General features: G+C 45.0%; 1 protein-coding gene across 4 annotated transcripts in view; it reads left to right on the forward strand.

Annotated features, from left to right (window-relative positions):
* The window catches only part of LOC112241148 (glycogen synthase kinase-3 beta), a 65151-nt gene extending 49434 nt beyond the window's left edge, over positions 1 to 15717 (forward strand). Inside the window, exons 4-11 of one of the 4 annotated variants that reach the window (XM_042319815.1) lie at positions 9833 to 9943; positions 10044 to 10174; positions 10367 to 10473; positions 10633 to 10730; positions 11139 to 11246; positions 14868 to 15054; positions 15278 to 15376; positions 15546 to 15717. In XM_042319815.1, coding sequence (XP_042175749.1) covers positions 9833 to 9943; positions 10044 to 10174; positions 10367 to 10473; positions 10633 to 10730; positions 11139 to 11246; positions 14868 to 15054; positions 15278 to 15376; positions 15546 to 15616 — 912 coding nt within the window. In that variant the 3' untranslated portion in view covers positions 15617 to 15717. The remainder of the gene's footprint in view (positions 1 to 9832; positions 9944 to 10043; positions 10175 to 10366; positions 10474 to 10632; positions 10731 to 11138; positions 11247 to 14867; positions 15055 to 15277; positions 15377 to 15545) is intronic. The other 3 variants (XM_042319816.1, XM_042319817.1, XM_042319818.1) reach the window with 3 other exon arrangements.
* The last annotated feature ends 1116 nt before the right edge of the window (positions 15718 to 16833 follow it).

Raw genomic sequence — 16833 nt, forward strand, 5'->3', positions numbered from 1 at the left:
GTCTCTGTTTCTCTGTCTGTCTCTGTCTCTCTGTCCGTTCATACGTCTGTCTCTGTTTCTGTTTCTCTGTCTGTCTGTCTCTCTGTCTCTCTGTCCGTCCATGTGTCTGTCTCTGTTTCTCTGTCTGTCTGCGTCTGTCTGTCTGTCTGTCTGTCTGTCTGTCTGTCTGTCTGTCTGTCTGTCTGTCTGTCTGTCTGTCTGTCCGTCCTTATGTCTGTCTGTTTCTCTGTCTGTCTGTGTCTCTCTGTTCGTCCATATGTCTGTCTCTGTCTGTCTGTCTGTCTGTGTCTCTCTGTCCGTCCGTCTGTCTGTCTGTCTGTCTGTCTCTCTTTCTGTCTCTCTGTCCGCCCATATGCCTGTCTCTGTCTCTCTGTCTGTCTGTGTCTCTCTGTCCGTCCATATGCCTGTCTCTGTTTCTCTGTCTATCTGTGTCTCTCTCTCCGTCTGTCTGTCTCTCTCTCTCTGTCTGTCTGTCACTCTCTCTGTCTGTCTGTCTTGTACAGTGCATTCGGAAAGTATTCAGACCCCTTGACTTGTTCCACATTTTGTTAGGTTACAGCCTTATTCTAAAATTGATTAAATAGTTTTTTTCCCCTCATCAATCTACACACAGTAACCCAGAATGACAAAGCAAAAACAGGTTTTTAGACATTTTTGCTAATTTATGAAAAAAAAGTAACAACTGAAATATCACATTTACATAAGTATTCAGACCATTTACTCAGTACTTTGTTAAAGCACCTTTGGCAGCGATTACAGCCTTGAGTCTTCTTGGTTATGACGCTACAAGCTTGGCACACCTGTGTCATGACGTTGGCCTGGGGGTAGGTTTATGACAGTCATAAATACCTCTTCCCCCCCTTTTTCCTCTCTCTACCCGACTGATGTTACATTTGCACAACCCTTGGTTAACATAGAGATTCTGGGAACATCAGAAGGTGGGGGGAAATGAACTATATTCTGGTAATCCGACCAATTGAACATATGCGGTGGTACTTAATCAATATGATGTCAGTTCGGTTGTCATCTGAGACATTCTCATCAATGATAAGATGACATAAACTCTACAGTGGAAAGTCTACACATCAGAGTTATCGGATTCACATAGAATTGTTGTTCAATTTAAATGTTTGAAAATGAAATTATTCGTGATGGGATAAAATGTGATTTTAGCTTCTAAAATGTGAGATTTGGGTTTTCATAAGGTAAGGCTCTGCTCAATCAGTGGCCCGCCCCTGTGAAGGGACATGGGCTATAAAATATTTCAAACACGCCCTCCTCTCCCTTCCTATATAAAGCTTTGGCGACAATATAACCTCCTGTTCCGAGGATGTGAGGACGACGGTCCGATGTCAGAATGGTTCAGATAATAACTACAGAACGAAGCCAACATCAGCGTAAGCTTCAGCGAATGGTATGAACTTTTAACTCTCATTCACTACAGAAGTGATAACTCCTAGCCATTGAGTTAGCAACAGCAGCTGCAAACACAGGTTAGGAAGGAACAGACAGAGTATCCCGTCTACCACACAACGACGTTACTACAACGTATCCAAAATACCAGCAGAGACATTCTTCAAAGGACTCGGTTGGGCAACACGGCCTTCCATCTACCACCAACCTACCGAAGCGCAGCTCAGAGTAAATATTTATTGCATTTTCCTTTTCCAAATGGGCGGTAATTTAGAATGCATAACATACTGTATTTACGATAGCACAGCTTCGCCCTTTGTTCCTCAGTCTTCCCGCTCTTTCACTCAAGGTGACGATTAATATTGACTGCTATTGATGTAAAATATTACTAGGTCTTTAAGAGTTTATTCGGAAGATAACAGCTCTATAAATATTATTTTGTGGTGCCCCGAATCTCTAGTTAATTACATTTACATGAATAGCTCAATCAGGTAATATTAATTACAGAGAAATTATTTTATAGAATAGCATGTCATATCACTTAATCCAGCATAGCCAAAGACACGACACCTGTATTTGGGGAATTTCTCCAATTCTTCTCTGCAGCTCCTCTCAATCTCTGTCAGGTTGGATGGGGAACGTCGCTGTACAGTTTCAGTTCTCTTCAGAGATGTTCGATCGGGTAGAAATCCAGGCTCTGGCTGGGCCAATCAAGGACATTCAGAGACTTGTCTCGTAGCCACTCCTGCATGGTCTTGGTTGCGTGCTTAGGGTCATTGTCCTGTTGGAAGGTGAACCTTCGCCCCATTCTGAGGTCCTGAGCGCTCTGGAGCAGGTTTTCATCAAGGATCTCTCTGTACTTTGCTCCGTTCATCTTTGCCTCGATCCTGACTAGTCTCCCAGTCCCTGCCACTGAAAAACATGCCACCACCATGCTTCACCATGTTTCTCATGGTCAGAGAGTCTTTAGGAGCCTTTTGACAAACTCCAAGCGGGCTGTCATGTGCCTTTACTGAGGAGTGGCTACCGTCTTGCCACTCTACCATAAATTCATGATTGGTGGAATTCTGCAGAGATGGTTGTCCTTCTGGAAGGTTCTCCCATCTCCACAAAGGAACTCTAGAGCTCTGTCAGAGTGACCACCGGGTTCTTTGTCACTTCCCTGACCAAGGCCCTTCTCCCCCGATTACTCAGTTTGGCCGGGCGGCCAGCTCTAGGAAGAGTCTTGGTGGTTCTAAACTTCTTACATTTAAGACTGATGGAGGCCACTGTGTTCTTGGGGACCTTCAATGCTGCAGAAATGTTTTGGTACCCTTCCCCAGATCTGGCCCTTGACACAATCCTGTATCGGAGCTCTACGGACAATTTCTTCAACCTCAAATCAAATCAAATCAAATTTTATTTGTCACATACACATGGTTAGCAGATGTTAATGCGAGTGTAGCGAAATGCTTGTGCTTCTAGTTCCGACAATGCAGTAATAACCAACAAGTAATCTAACTAACAATTCCAAAACTACTGTCTTATACACAGTGTAAGGGGATAAAGAATATGTACATAAAGATATATGAATGAGTGATGGTACAGAGCAGCATAGGCAAGATACAGTAGATGGTATCGAGTACAGTATATACATATGAGATGAGTATGTAAACAAAGTGGCATAGTTAAAGTGGCTAGTGATACATGTATTACATAAGGATGCAGTCGATGATATAGAGTACAGTATATACGTATGCATATGAGATGAATAATGTAGGGTATGTAACATTATATAAGGTAGCATTGTTTAAAGTGGCTAGTGATATATTTTACATCATTTTACATCATTAAAGTGGCTGGAGTTGAGTCAGTGTCAGTGTCAGTGTGTTGGCAGCAGCCACTCAATGTTAGTGGTGGCTGGGTCTAGGGTGTCAGGTAGGGTGGAGGTGATATGGTCCTTGACTAGTCTCTCAAAGCACTTCATGATGACGGAAGTGAGGGCTACGGGGCGGTAGTCGTTTAGCTCAGTTACCTTAGCTTTCTTGGGAACAGGAACAATGGTGGCCCTCTTGAAGCATGTGGGAACAGCAGACTGGTATAGGGATTGATTGAATATGTCCGTAAACACACCGGCCAGCTGGTCTGCGCATGCTCTGAGGGCGCGGCTGGGGATGCCGTCTGGGCCTGCAGCCTTGCGAGGGTTAACACGTTTAAATGTCTTACTCACCTCGGCTGCAGTGAAAGAGAGTCCGCATGTTTCCGTTGCAGGCCGTGTCAGTGGCACTGTATTGTCCTCAAAGCGGGCAAAAAAGTTATTTAGTCTGCCTGGGAGCAAGACATCCTGGTCCGTGACTGGGCTGGTTTTCTTCTTGTAGTCCGTGATTGACTGTAGACCCTGCCACATGCCTCTTGTGTCTGAGCCGTTGAATTGAGATTCTACTTTGTCTCTGTACTGACGCTTAGCTTGTTTGATAGCCTTGCGGAGGGAATAGCTGCACTGTTTGTATTCGGTCATGTTACCAGTCACCTTGCCCTGATTAAAAGCAGTGGTTCGCGCTTTCAGTTTCACGCGAATGCTGCCATCAATCCACGGTTTCTGGTTAGGGAATGTTTTAATCATTGCTATGGGAACGACATCTTCAACGCACGTTCTAATGAACTCGCACACCGAATCAGCGTATTCGTCAATGTTGTTATCTGACGCAATATGAAACATATCCCAGTCCACGTGATGGAAGCAGTCTTGGAGTGCGGAGTCAGCTTGGTCAGACCAACGTTGGACAGACCTCAGCGTGGGAGCTTCTTTTTTTAGTTTATGTCTGTAGGCAGGGATCAACAAAATGGAGTCGTGGTCAGCTTTTCCGAAAGGGGGGCGGGGCAGGGCCTTATATGCGTCGCGGAAGTTAGAGTAACAATGATCCAAGGTTTTTCCACCCCTGGTTGCGCAATCGATATGCTGATAAAATTTAGGGAGTCTTGTTTTCAGATTAGCCTTGTTAAAATCCCCAGCTACAATGAATGCAGCCTCCGGATAAATGGATTCCAGTTTGCAACCTCATTGCTTGGTTTATGCTCTGACATGCACTGTCAACTGTGGGATCTTATATATACAGGTGTGTGCCTTTCCAAATCATGTCCAATCAATTGAATTTACCACAGGTAGACTCCAATCAAAAATACTTATGTAAGTAAGGTATTTTTGTTTTTATTTTGTATATGTAACGGATGTTAAACGGCTAGTTTAGTTAGCGGTGGTGCGCGCTAAATAGCGTTTCAGTCGGTGACGTCACTTGCTCTGAGACCTTGAAGTAGTTGTTCCCCTTGCTCTGCAAGAGCCGCGGCTTTTGTGGAGCGATGGGTAACGATGCTTCGTGGGTGACTGTTGTTGATGTGTGCAGAGGGTCCCTGGTTCGCGCCCGTGTATGGGTGAGGGGTTGGTCTAAAGTTATACTGTTACCTATACATTTGCAAAAAAAAAAAAAATGTTTTCGCTTCCTCATTATGGGGTATTTTGTGTAGATTGCTGAGGATTTTCTTTATTTAATCAATTTTAGAATTTTAGAATAAGGCTGGAACATAACAAAATGTGAAAAAAGTCAAGGGGTCTGAATACTTTCCGAAGACACTGTATGTCTGTCTTTCCGTATCGTTGTCTGTCTCTCTCTGTCTATATGTCTGTCTATATGTCTGTCTTGTGTGTCCGTCCATCCGCCTGTCTGTCTCTCTCTGTCTATATGTCTGTCTTGTGTGTCCGTCCATCCGCCTGTCTGTCTCTCTCTGTCTATATGTCTGTCTTGTGTGTCCGTCCATCCGCCTGTCTGTCTCTCTCTGTCTATATGTCTGTCTTGTGCGTCCGTCCATCCGCCTGTCTGTCTCTCTCTGTCTATATGTCTGTCTTGTGTGTCCGTCCATCCGCCTGTCTGTCTCTCTCTGTCTATATGTCTGTCTTGTGTGTCCGTCCATCCGCCTGTCTGTCTCTCTCTGTCTATATGTCTGTCTATATGTCTGTCTTGTGTGTCCGTCCATCCGCCTGTCTGTCTCTCTCTGTCTATATGTCTGTCTTGTGCGTCCGTCCATCCGCCTGTCTGTCTCTCTCTGTCTATATGTCTGTCTTGTGCGTCCGTCCATCCGCCTGTCTGTCTCTCTCTGTCTATATGTCTGTCTTGTGTGTCCGTCCATCCGCCTGTCTGTCTCTCTCTGTCTATATGTCTGTCTTGTGTGTCCGTCCATCCGCCTGTCTGTCTGTCTGTCATGTTCCCTCTCTGAGTATTCTGAATATTCATAACACATGAATGATTCAGTTCGTAGAATCTGTCATTCACATGCTGGCAGGATGATAACTGGCAAATATAGACCACACTCATGTGCCCAATATGTCAGAGTGCACGTATGCAGCATGCACAGTGCCAGGGCCATGACACTGCAGTAATGGATACTTCCACTCAGGAACCCTAGTCTGGACTTGGTTTGGGATGCCCATGTGTGAGGCTGAGGGAGAGAGGCTGGGGCAGAGGGCACTGAGTAAAGGGGTTGCCTGACCAAAGGCCACTTGATCATTTTAGGAACCACCACGTGCAAGAGGGCCTCTCGTGAGCCTCACTCTTCTCCTCTTTCTCTCCTCTCTGACGTCTTTTCCTCCTACCCCTTCACTCTGTTCTAATTGTGGATAGCTGGCAGAGTGTGATTGGTATGGGGATTATATCTCTGCTGACACGTAGGAGGGGAAAAGACAGGCAGAGAGGGAGAGAGAGTGTGTATGCAAAATACCAGTCAGGTCTGAAGATGGGTCCTGGTCAGATGCCTCATGTCTAGTGTAGAGTGCAGTGCCAGTAGTAGCAGACTAACAGTTGTGTTAGCTGTTAGTAGTAGCTGTGTTAGCTGTTAACAGTTGTTAGCTTTTAGCAGCCTAGTTGCTGTGTTAGCTGTTAACAATAGTGGTAGCTTTTAACAGCAGTGATGGCTCTAACCAGGAGTGTTAGCAGTAGCAATAGTGTTAGCAGTAGCAATAGTGTCAGCAGTAGCAATAGTGTTAACAGTAGCAATAGTGTTAGCAGTAGCAATAGTGTTAGCAGTAACAATAGTGTTAGCAGTAGCAATAGTGTTAGCAGTAGCAATAGTGTTAGCAGTAGCAATAGTGTTAGCAGTAGCAATAGTGTTAGCAGTAGCAATAGTGTTAGCAGTAGCAATAGTGTTAGCAGTAGCAATAGTGTTAGCAGTATCAATAGTGTTAGCAATAGCAATAGTGTTAGTAGTAGCAATAGTGTTAGTAGTAGCAATAGTGTTAGCAGTAGCAATAGTGTTAGCAGTATCAATAGTGTTAGCAGTAACAATATTGTTAGCAATAGCAATAGTGTTAGCAGTAGCAATAGTGTTAGCAGTAGCAATAGTGTTAGCAGTATCAATAGTGTTAGCAGTAACAATAGTGTTAGCAATAGCAATAGTGTTAGTAGTAGCAATAGTGTTAGTAGTAGCAATTAGAGTTATGTGGAGTTATGTAAGGTCTGGAGTCTGGACTGATTAAACACTGTTCCAGTTCACTCTTTACACACTTACACAACACACATCAAACACAGTGCGAGTTTAAGTGCTCTAGCACACAGTGGCACCGTGAGATCACGGCATGCCTCTAGGTTTGGCTAAGCCGTGTCTCGTGTACAGTTGGCAGGACTGAGAGATGTGTGTGTGATCAGTGCCCAGGTACAGAGAATGGGGGAGGAGAGGTTGTGCAGACGGGTACCAGTCTGCAGCTGGTTGGCAGTGCCAATATCTTTACATGTCTTTGACACTATACCAGGCGTATGCTTTTTAACAGTGCTCTAGTCTTCCGAGATGATTATGTACCCAGTGTTCTGACGTACGTTCTAGTGTGAATAAAAGTGTTCTCAATGAGTGCTAGTTATCTCTCTCTCTCTCTCTCTCTCTCTCTGACTCATCTCTCTCTCTCTCTCTCTCTCTCTCTGACGCTCATCTTTCTCTCTCTCTCTTTGACTCTCATCTTTCTCTCTCATTTCTCTCTCTCGTTCTCTTTGACTCTCATCTTTCTCTCTCATTTCTCTCTCTCTCACTCTCTCTGACTCTCATCTTTCTCTCTCCCTTCTCTCACTCACATGCAGGATTGGTCACATGAATACTGTAGCAATCCTCACTATATGAGCCATGTTACAAATCCCACCAAGTGGCTTAACCATAATGGCGCGATGCGTAGTGTGTTTGCCTTTCACGCTAGTGACCTAGGTTTGCTTCCCTACCCTGGGGTTCGTTACAATACTTATAATATGCATTACCACCAATGTTGGGAAACTTTAGTACAGGCTCTATGTTCCTCCAGGAACCAAGAGGATTAAGTGAGTTAAGTAAGTCTCTGCATTAGCTGGTAAAGGTGCAAGGTTTAGCTGTGTTATTGAGAGGAAGTGCCTTTGTAGTGAAGCAGGAAGTGAGTCATCACTGCTATTAGGCTAAATATAGCCTAACAGGATGGAGTCTCCCTTTCTCTGTAAATCCTACTGTTACCAATAAAGTATGTGGAAGAGGTGTGAACACCATCACCTTTAACCTGTATAAACCAGGCTGGATGACATGTCTTTTGCGCGTGTGTGTGTGTGTGTGTGTGTGTGTGTGTGTGTGTGTGTGTGTGTGTGTGTGTTAGAGGTCGACCGATTATGATTTTTTTCAATACCGATACCGATTATTGGAGGACCAAAAAAGCCGATGCCGATTAATCGGCCGATTTGAAATATACAAAAAAATAATTTGTAATAATGACAATTACAACAATACTGAATGAACACTTATTTTAACTTAATATAATACATCAATAAAATCAATTTAGCCTCAAGTAGATAATGAAACATGTTCAATTTGGTTTAAACAATGCAAAAACAAAGTGTTGGAGAAGAACGTAAAAGTGCAATATGTGCTATGTAAAAAAGCTAACGTTTCAGTTCCCTGCTCAGAACATGAGAACATATGAAAGCTGGTGGTTCCTTTTAACATGAGTCTTCAATATTCCCAGGTAAGAGTAAGAAGTTTTAGGTTGTAGTTATTATAGGACTATTTCCCTCTATACCATTTGTATTTCATTAACCTTTGACGATTGGATGTTCTTATAGGCACTTTAGTATTGCCAGTGTAACAGTATAGCTTCCGTCCCTCTCCTCGCTCCTCCCTGGGCTCGAACCAGCAACACAATGACAACAGTCACCATAGAAGCAGTGTTACCCATGCAGAGCAAGGGAAACAACCACCCCAAGGCTCAGAGCGAGTGAAGTTTGAAACGCTATTAGCGCGCGCTAACTAGCCAGCCATTTCACTTCGGTCACCCCAGCCTCATCTCGGGAGTTGATAGGTTTGAAGTCATAAACAGCGCAATGCTTGACTCACAATGAGGAGCTACTGGCAAAACGCACGAAAGTGCTGTTTGAATGAATGTTTACGCGCCTGCTTCTGCCTACCACCGCTCAGTCAGATCCTTAGATACTTGTATGCTCAGTCAGATTATATGCAACACAGGACACGCTAGGTAATATCTAGTAATATCATCAACCATGTGTAGTTAACTAGTGATTATGATTGATTGTTTTTTATAAGATAAGTTTAATGCTAGCTAGCAACTTACCTTGGCTTACTGCATTTGCGTAACAGGCAGTCTCCTTGTGGAGTGCAACGCGAGAGAGGCAGGTCATTATTGCGATGGACTAGGTGAAAATCTGACAAGGTGAAAATCTGTCTTTCTGCCCCTGAACGAGGCAGTTAAGTTGGGAAAGAAGGTACACTCATAGACCTGCCGTTTCACTACAACCTTCTTTGGGCATATCCAGAGGAATTGTGGGTAAAGTCTGAGCTCAAAGATGAAGAACGGATGGCATGTGACGTTACGGCAGGCCATCGACCTTCACTAATCAGATCATAGGAAAAGGAAGAGGAATAGAGTGGTAGGCTTGGTATAGGAGTGGGGTGCATTAGGGGGACAAATTACATCCTTTAGGGGTCACTGAGGCCAGGCGAGCACTTCCTGTCTCCACCCAGCCCCCTTGTGCCCTTGGCAGGAAATGACATCACTGTCTGCGGTGGTGCGTCACGTCAAGAGGGTGGTGACGCAGGCATGCTTTTCCTGGCCTCGGGGGAAACACTACACAATGGAGCACAGTACAGACACAGTGATATCATCACACAAACAGGCTGTTTCCTCGCTGTCACCACAGCAACCAATGCTTTCGAGAGAGAGAGAGAGAGAGAGAGGGAGAAGACAAGACAGAGACATGGAGGGAGTAAAGCATTGGCAGACAGTCTATGAGATGGACATGGGCATGCCAGAGTGAAGTGTCACTGTTAAGTTACATTGTGTCACAAGTTACATTGTCTGTGTGTGTTGCCTAACCTCTCCCCCCTCTCTCTCTTTCTCTCTCTCTCTCTCACTCTCTTTCTCTCTCTGTAACAGAAGGATGAGGTGTATCTAAACCTGGTTCTGGACTATGTTCCTGAGACAGTCTACAGAGTTGCCAGACACTACAGCCGAGCCAAACAGACTCTGCCCATAGTCTATGTCAAGGTGTGTGTGTGTGAGTGCCTGTGTGTGTGCACACTATGTTGCCATCATGTGTATCCTCTGCTTTCCATTTCTAATGTGTGTGTGTGTGTGTGTGTTGTAGTTATATATGTACCAGTTGTTCAGGAGTCTGGCCTACATCCACTCGTTTGGGATCTGCCATCGGGACATCAAACCCCAGAACCTGCTGCTGGACCCCGAGACGGCTGTGCTCAAACTCTGTGACTTCGGCAGGTCAGTTTGAACTATGTGAAAGAATCTGCAGTTCTCATTAGCTTTGATTGGCTAGGATGAGGATGAGGATGATTATGGCAGTGATGTTAATGATCATGAAGATGACTATGATATTGATAACTATGATGATGATGATGATGATTGATGAGGAGTGTATGTGACTGACAGTGTGTGGTGATGTTGTGTCTCCAGTGCTAAGCAGCTGGTGCGTGGAGAGCCCAACGTGTCCTATATCTGCTCTCGCTACTACAGAGCCCCCGAGCTCATCTTTGGTGCCACCGACTACACCTCCAGCATAGGTGAGCTAACAGCTAACCGCTTACAGCTAAACCCCATTGAAATTCATATAAACCCTAGCATATATAGGCTAAATGCTAACCGTTTAAAGTCAAACTACACCTCTAGAGCAGGTATGCTAATCACGACATCTTCCTGTTTATGCTCCGCCCCCTCTACAGATGTGTGGTCAGCTGGATGTGTGCTAGCAGAGCTGTTGCTAGGGCAACCAATCTTCCCTGGCGACAGTGGAGTGGATCAGCTGGTGGAGATCATCAAGGTACTGATACTAGCCTGTCAGGATGTCTGTCAACCAATTCTCTCTATTTCATCAAATGAAAGTTGGCACAATCTCACCTGTCTCTCTCTCTCTCTCTCTCGCTCTAAATTGTCCATCTCTTCACTGCTCATGCACTCTCCTCTTTTTGTCATATTCTTCCCCTCATTTGTCTCTTCCTCCCCTTTCTTCCCCATCTCTCTCTCTGTCTCTCCCTACCTCCCCTCTCTCGCTGTCTCTCCCTCCCTACCCCTCTCTCGTTGTCTCTCCCTCACCCTCTTCTCTCTGTCCATCTCTTTCTCTCTTTCTCCCTACCTCCCCTCTCTTCCCCCTCTCTTTCTCCGTCTCTCCCTCCCCCTCTCTCCATCTCTCCTTTCCCCTCTCTTCTCCTCTGCTGTCTCTGTGCTGTAGGTTCTGGGGACCCCGACACGGGAGCAGATCCGAGAGATGAACCCCAACTACACTGAGTTCAAATTCCCCCAGATTAAGGCACACCCATGGACTAAGGTGAGTCAACAGGTACAGGAACTATTTTACTACTTTACAATCCACCCCCTCCCCTAGCATCATCTCTTTGTGCTCTCCTCGCCAGCATGCCAGGCATTCATCGCTGCCATCCCATATATCTGTACTCCCTAATATCCTAAATAAACCCCTTCACCTAGACACTTCATGATGGGCCCCACCTAGATTTGTAAGGATTGGATAGGTGTAAGCTATATGGTAACAGTTGCGTCTAGCCCCACTAGCTTCCTGGTAGGCTAGCTGGGGTTTCTACCATATTTCCTACAACCATCAGATTCTTTCTAATCTACAAGGGCACATGAAGAAGTACTCAGGTCAGGTCGGTGATAACCTCAAGAAAGGGAGTTAGCAAAGAGTACATTGTCACAGTATTTGAACAGGGCCCAAGTCAAATGGCAAATGAGCAGTGTTGTAGAGCAGGTCCTCCTGGTGTCTCCCTAGACTCCACCTTGTGCTTGTTCTCTAGTACTGCATCCTCTAGCTACCCAGTCTCTGTGCTGCCTGTCTAGACCAGGGATGGACAACTTCAGTCCTCGGGTTCTGATTATTGTCATACTTTTGCCTGAGCCCCAGCTGACACACCTGACTCCCAATAATCAACTAATCCTTATCTTCAGTTTAAAATGCAAATAGTTCAATCAGCTGTGTTTGCTAGGGATGGGGGAAAAAATGTGACACCACACCCCAGCCCCGAGGACTGGAGTTGCCCATTACTGGTCTACCCTGCTCCTGTAGGGCTGCGCTCTTTACACTTGAACTGGACAATCTATGGACAATGAGCCCTCCTCATGGTTTTAACAGACGCACAAAGTTCAAATATACAGTCGTGGCCAAAAGTTTTGAGAATGACACAAATATTAATTTAATTTAATCTCGTAATTTAATCAAAATTAAGTCTGCTGCCTCAGTTTGTATGATGGCAATTTGCATATACTCCAGAATGTTATGAAGAGTGAGCAGATGAATTGCAATTAATTGCAAAGTCCCTCTTTGCCATGCAAATGATTTGAAATCCCCCAAAAACATTTCCACTGCATTTCAGAAGGACCAGCTGACATCATGTCACTGATTATCTTGTTAACACAGGTGTGAGTGTTGACAAGGATAAGGCTGGAGATCACGCTGTCATGCTGATTGAGTTTGAATAACCGATTAGAAGCTGCAAAAGGAAGGTGGTGCTTGGAATCATTGTTCCTCCTCTGTCATCCATGGTTACCTGCAAGGAAACACGTGACGTCATCATTGCTTTGCGCAAAATGGGCTTCACATGCAAGGATATTGCTGCCAGTAAGATTGCACCTAAATCAATCATTTATCGATCATAAAGAACTTCAAGAAGAGCGGTTCAATTGTTGTGAAGAAGGCTTCAGGGAGCCCAAGAAAGTCCAGCAAGCGCCAGGACCGTCTCCTAAAGTTGATTCAGCTGCGGGATCGGGGCACCACCAGTACAGAGCTTGCTCAGGAATGGCAGCAGGCAGGTGTGAGTGCATCTGCATGCACAGTGAGGTGAAGACTTTTGGAGGATGGTCTGGTGTCAAGAAGGGCAGCAAAGAAGCCACTTCTCTCTAGGAAAAACATCAGGGACAGACTGATATTCTGCAAAAGGTACAGGGATTGGACTGCTGAGGACTGGGGTAAAGTAATTTTCTCTGATGAAACCCCTTTCCGATTGTTTGGGGCATCCGGAAAAAAGCTTGTCCGGAGAAGACAAGGTGAGAGCTACCATCAGTCCTGTGTCATGCCAACAGTAAAGCATCCTGAGACCATTCATGTGTGGGGTTGCCTCTCAGCCAAGGGAGTGGGCTCACTCACAATTTTGCATAAGAACACAGCCATGAATAAAGAATTATACCAACACATCCTCCGAGAGCAACTTCTCCCAACCATCCAGGAACAGTTTGGTGACGAACAATGCCTTTTCCAGCATGATGGAGCACCTTGCCATAACTAAGTGCCTCAGGGAACAAAACATTGATAATTTGGGTCCATGGCCAGGAAACTTCCCAGACCTTAATCCCATTGAGAACTTGTGGTCAATCCTCAAGAGGCAGGTGGACAAATATAAACCCACAAACTCCAAGCATTAATTATGCAAGAATGGGCTGCCATCAGTCAGGATGTGTCCCAGAAGTTAATTGACAGCATGCCAGGGCGGATTGCAGAGGTCTTGAAAAAGATGGGTCAACGCTGCAAATATTGACTCTTTGCATCAACTTCATGTAATTGTCAATAAAAGCTTTTGCCACTTATTAAATGCTTGTAATTACACTTCAGTATTCCATAGTAACATCTGACAAAAATATCTGAAGACACTGAAGCAGCAAACTTTGTGAAAATTAATATTTGTGTCATTCTCAAACCTTTTGGCCACGACTGTACATAACCGTTCAAAAGTTTGGATGTCTTTGTTTTTGAAAGAAAAAAAGTAGTTGGCAGCTTCATTAAATCGTACCCGCAAAACACCAGTCTCAACGCCAACAGTGAAGAGGCGACTCCGGGATGCTGGCCTTGCAAAGAAAAACTATATCTCAGACTGGCCAATAAAAGATTAAGATGGGCAAAAGAACACAGACACTGGACAGAGGAACTCTGCCTAGAAGGCCAGCATCCCGGAGTCGCCTCTTCACTGTTGGCGTTGAGACTGGTGTTTTGCGGGTACGATTTAATGAAGCTGCCAGTTGAGGACTTGTGTGGCGTCCGTTTCTCAAACTAGAAACTCTAATATACTTGTCCTCTTGCTCAGTTGTGCACCGGGGCCTCCCTCTCCCCTTTCTATTCAGGTTAGAGCCAATTTGCGCTGTTCTGTGAAAGGAGTAGTACACAGCGTTGTACGAGATCTTCAGTTTCTTGGCAATTTCTCACATGGAATTGCCTTCATTTCTCAGAACAAGAATAGACTGATGAGTTTCCGAAGAAAGGTCTTTGTTTCTGGCCATTTTGAGCCTGTAATCGAACCCACAAATGCTGATGCTCCAGATACTCAACTAGTCTAAAGAAGGACAGTTGTATTGCTTCTTTAATCAGCACCACAGTTTTCATCTGTGCTAACATAATTGCAAAATTGTTTTCTAATGATCAATTAGCCTTTTAAATGATAAACTTGGATTAGCTAACACAACGTGCCATTGGAAGACAGGAGTGATGGTTGCTGACAATGGGCCTCTGTACGCCTATGTAGATATTCCATTAAAAAATCAGCTGTTTCCAGCTACAATAATAATTTACAACATTAGCTATGTCTACACTGTATTTCTGATCAATGTTATGTTATTTTAATGGACAAAAAAATGTATTTTCTTTCAAAAACAAGGCCATTTCTATGTGAGCCCAACATTTTGAACGGTCATGTATTTTTCTATGTATATCACCCTCACCTTTGTGTCGACCCTTGTCAGTTAAGTTAGTAATATCTGTAACATTCATAATAATAATTACATTCTCTCTCCATTTCATATCTATAAGCAGAAACTGAAATCCTCCTCTCTCACACCTGCTATCATGACCGCATACATCATTGTATTCATGATACTAGTTTGAAATTGATTGGTTTACTGATTCTAGTCTCGCCTTTGTGATTGGCCCCCTGACTCGTCATTGCGTTGGATTGGCTGCTAGGTGTTCCGGCCGCGCACGCCCCCGGAGGCCATTGCCCTGTGCTCTCGGCTGCTGGAGTACACGCCCACCTCGCGCCTCACTCCCCTGGAGGCGTGTGCACACTCCTTCTTCGACGAGCTGAGGGACCCCAATGTCAAGCTGCCTAACGGGCGAGAAAAACCCTCTCTCTTCAACTTCACCACCCAGGGTACAGCACCTTGTCAATACACTGTCTGCCTGTCTGTTTTATCTGCGGTACGGAGAGTTTCTTCTCCTACATGTATAATGATGTGGTCTCTCTCTGTCAGTCTCTGTACTAATGCTACCTGCTGTAATATGTGTGTGTGACCTATGTGTGAGTTGTGTTTGGATGTGTTTATCTGTGGTGGATGTGGTCTGCTGTAATCTGGTGTACCGTGTCTCTCTGATAGAGCTGTCCAGTAATCCCTCGCTGGCCAACATCCTAATCCCCGCCCACGCCCGCTCTCAGGTCACCACCTCCACCCCAACCAACGCCACCGTCACCACAGGTTAACCCACACCTATCCATCCCTCTCCAACTCGGTCTATGTTCTCTCTCTCTCTTTTCTCTCTCTGTATCTCTCTCCCAGGAAAATGTCTTATAAAAAACACCTGTTTACTCATTGTGTAAATGAGTGAATCATTTTCCTCCCCCTACTCTCCTGTCCTCCTTTCTAGATGGTAACAGCACAGATCGTGGCCCCAGCACCACTACCGCCTCAGCCTCTGCCTCCAACTCCACCTCCTGAAACCTCCCTCTCTGACCCCCCCCCACATCGCCCCATTCAGGGGTGCACCTGGGTGCCAGCTGTAAGAATGATGACATGGCAGGGTTTAAAACAGATGACAACAACAACGCAACTAACTGAGCCCTCCACGTCACCCATCTAAGTGTTTGATTTCTGCAACCTACTCCACTGAGGACATCTTTATGGTCTGTTAGAGGGAGGGAGTGGTGGGGGCAGGGGAGGATGATGAAATATAAGAGTATTCATATATAAACGTACCATATATACACAATACTAGCCTGCTAATGTTTCCAAGAGGACAATCTATGTATCAAAGTAATTATCTGTCCCCTCACCCTCCTCCTCTTCCTTGTCCACAATGAAGCCCCCCCCCACATTAAGGATCAGTCCCTCCCTCTCGCCCTCTCTCTACACCACACCCCTTCATATCCTCACTTCCCCTCTGACACCCCCTGGTTTGGATGGCCACCCAGGCTCCTCCTCCTGTAGTGCATGGCCTGAGTATAGTTAGGAGCACCCAGAGTGACCTTTCACCCCTGCATTGACGTCCACACTTCTCCTAATTAGGCATGAGGCACACATACACACACACACACACACACATACATTCTTACCAACACACGCCGATGCATGAAGGTCCTGATATATGTGGACAGTCCAATCAGAAGGGAGGTTGTGATGTTGTCAGAGGTTTGCTCGGGGTTGTTTTTAAACGGTTAGCGAACAGTTTTATTCTGTTTTTATTTTATATTCCCTTGGCTTAGGGTGGGTGGGATCATTTAGATTGACATGTCAGATGTCTATGGTTCTGTGTGCCTGTATTACATTTACACTGAATGTACAAATCATTAGGAACACCCCTGTTCTACAGGGATGCTGGCCCATGATGACTCCAATGCTTCCCACAGTTGTGTCAAGTTGGCTGGATGTCATTTGGGTGGTAGACCATAAATGATACACACGGGAAACTGTTGCATGTGAAAAACCCAGCAGCGTTGTAGTTCTTGAGACTCCGGTGTGCCTGGCACCTACTACCATACCCCATTCAAAGGCACTCAAATCTTTTGTCTTTCCCATTACGTCTGAATGTCACACATACGGTACACAATCCATGTCTCTACTGTCTCAAGGCTTAAACATCTTTTTTTAACCTGTCTCCTCACCTTTATCTCTATACTGAGAAGTAGATTTGTCAAGAGACATCAATAAGGGATAGC

The sequence above is a fragment of the Oncorhynchus tshawytscha genome, linkage group LG03, assembly GCF_018296145.1.
Source record: "Oncorhynchus tshawytscha isolate Ot180627B linkage group LG03, Otsh_v2.0, whole genome shotgun sequence".
NCBI lineage: Eukaryota > Metazoa > Chordata > Actinopteri > Salmoniformes > Salmonidae > Oncorhynchus > Oncorhynchus tshawytscha.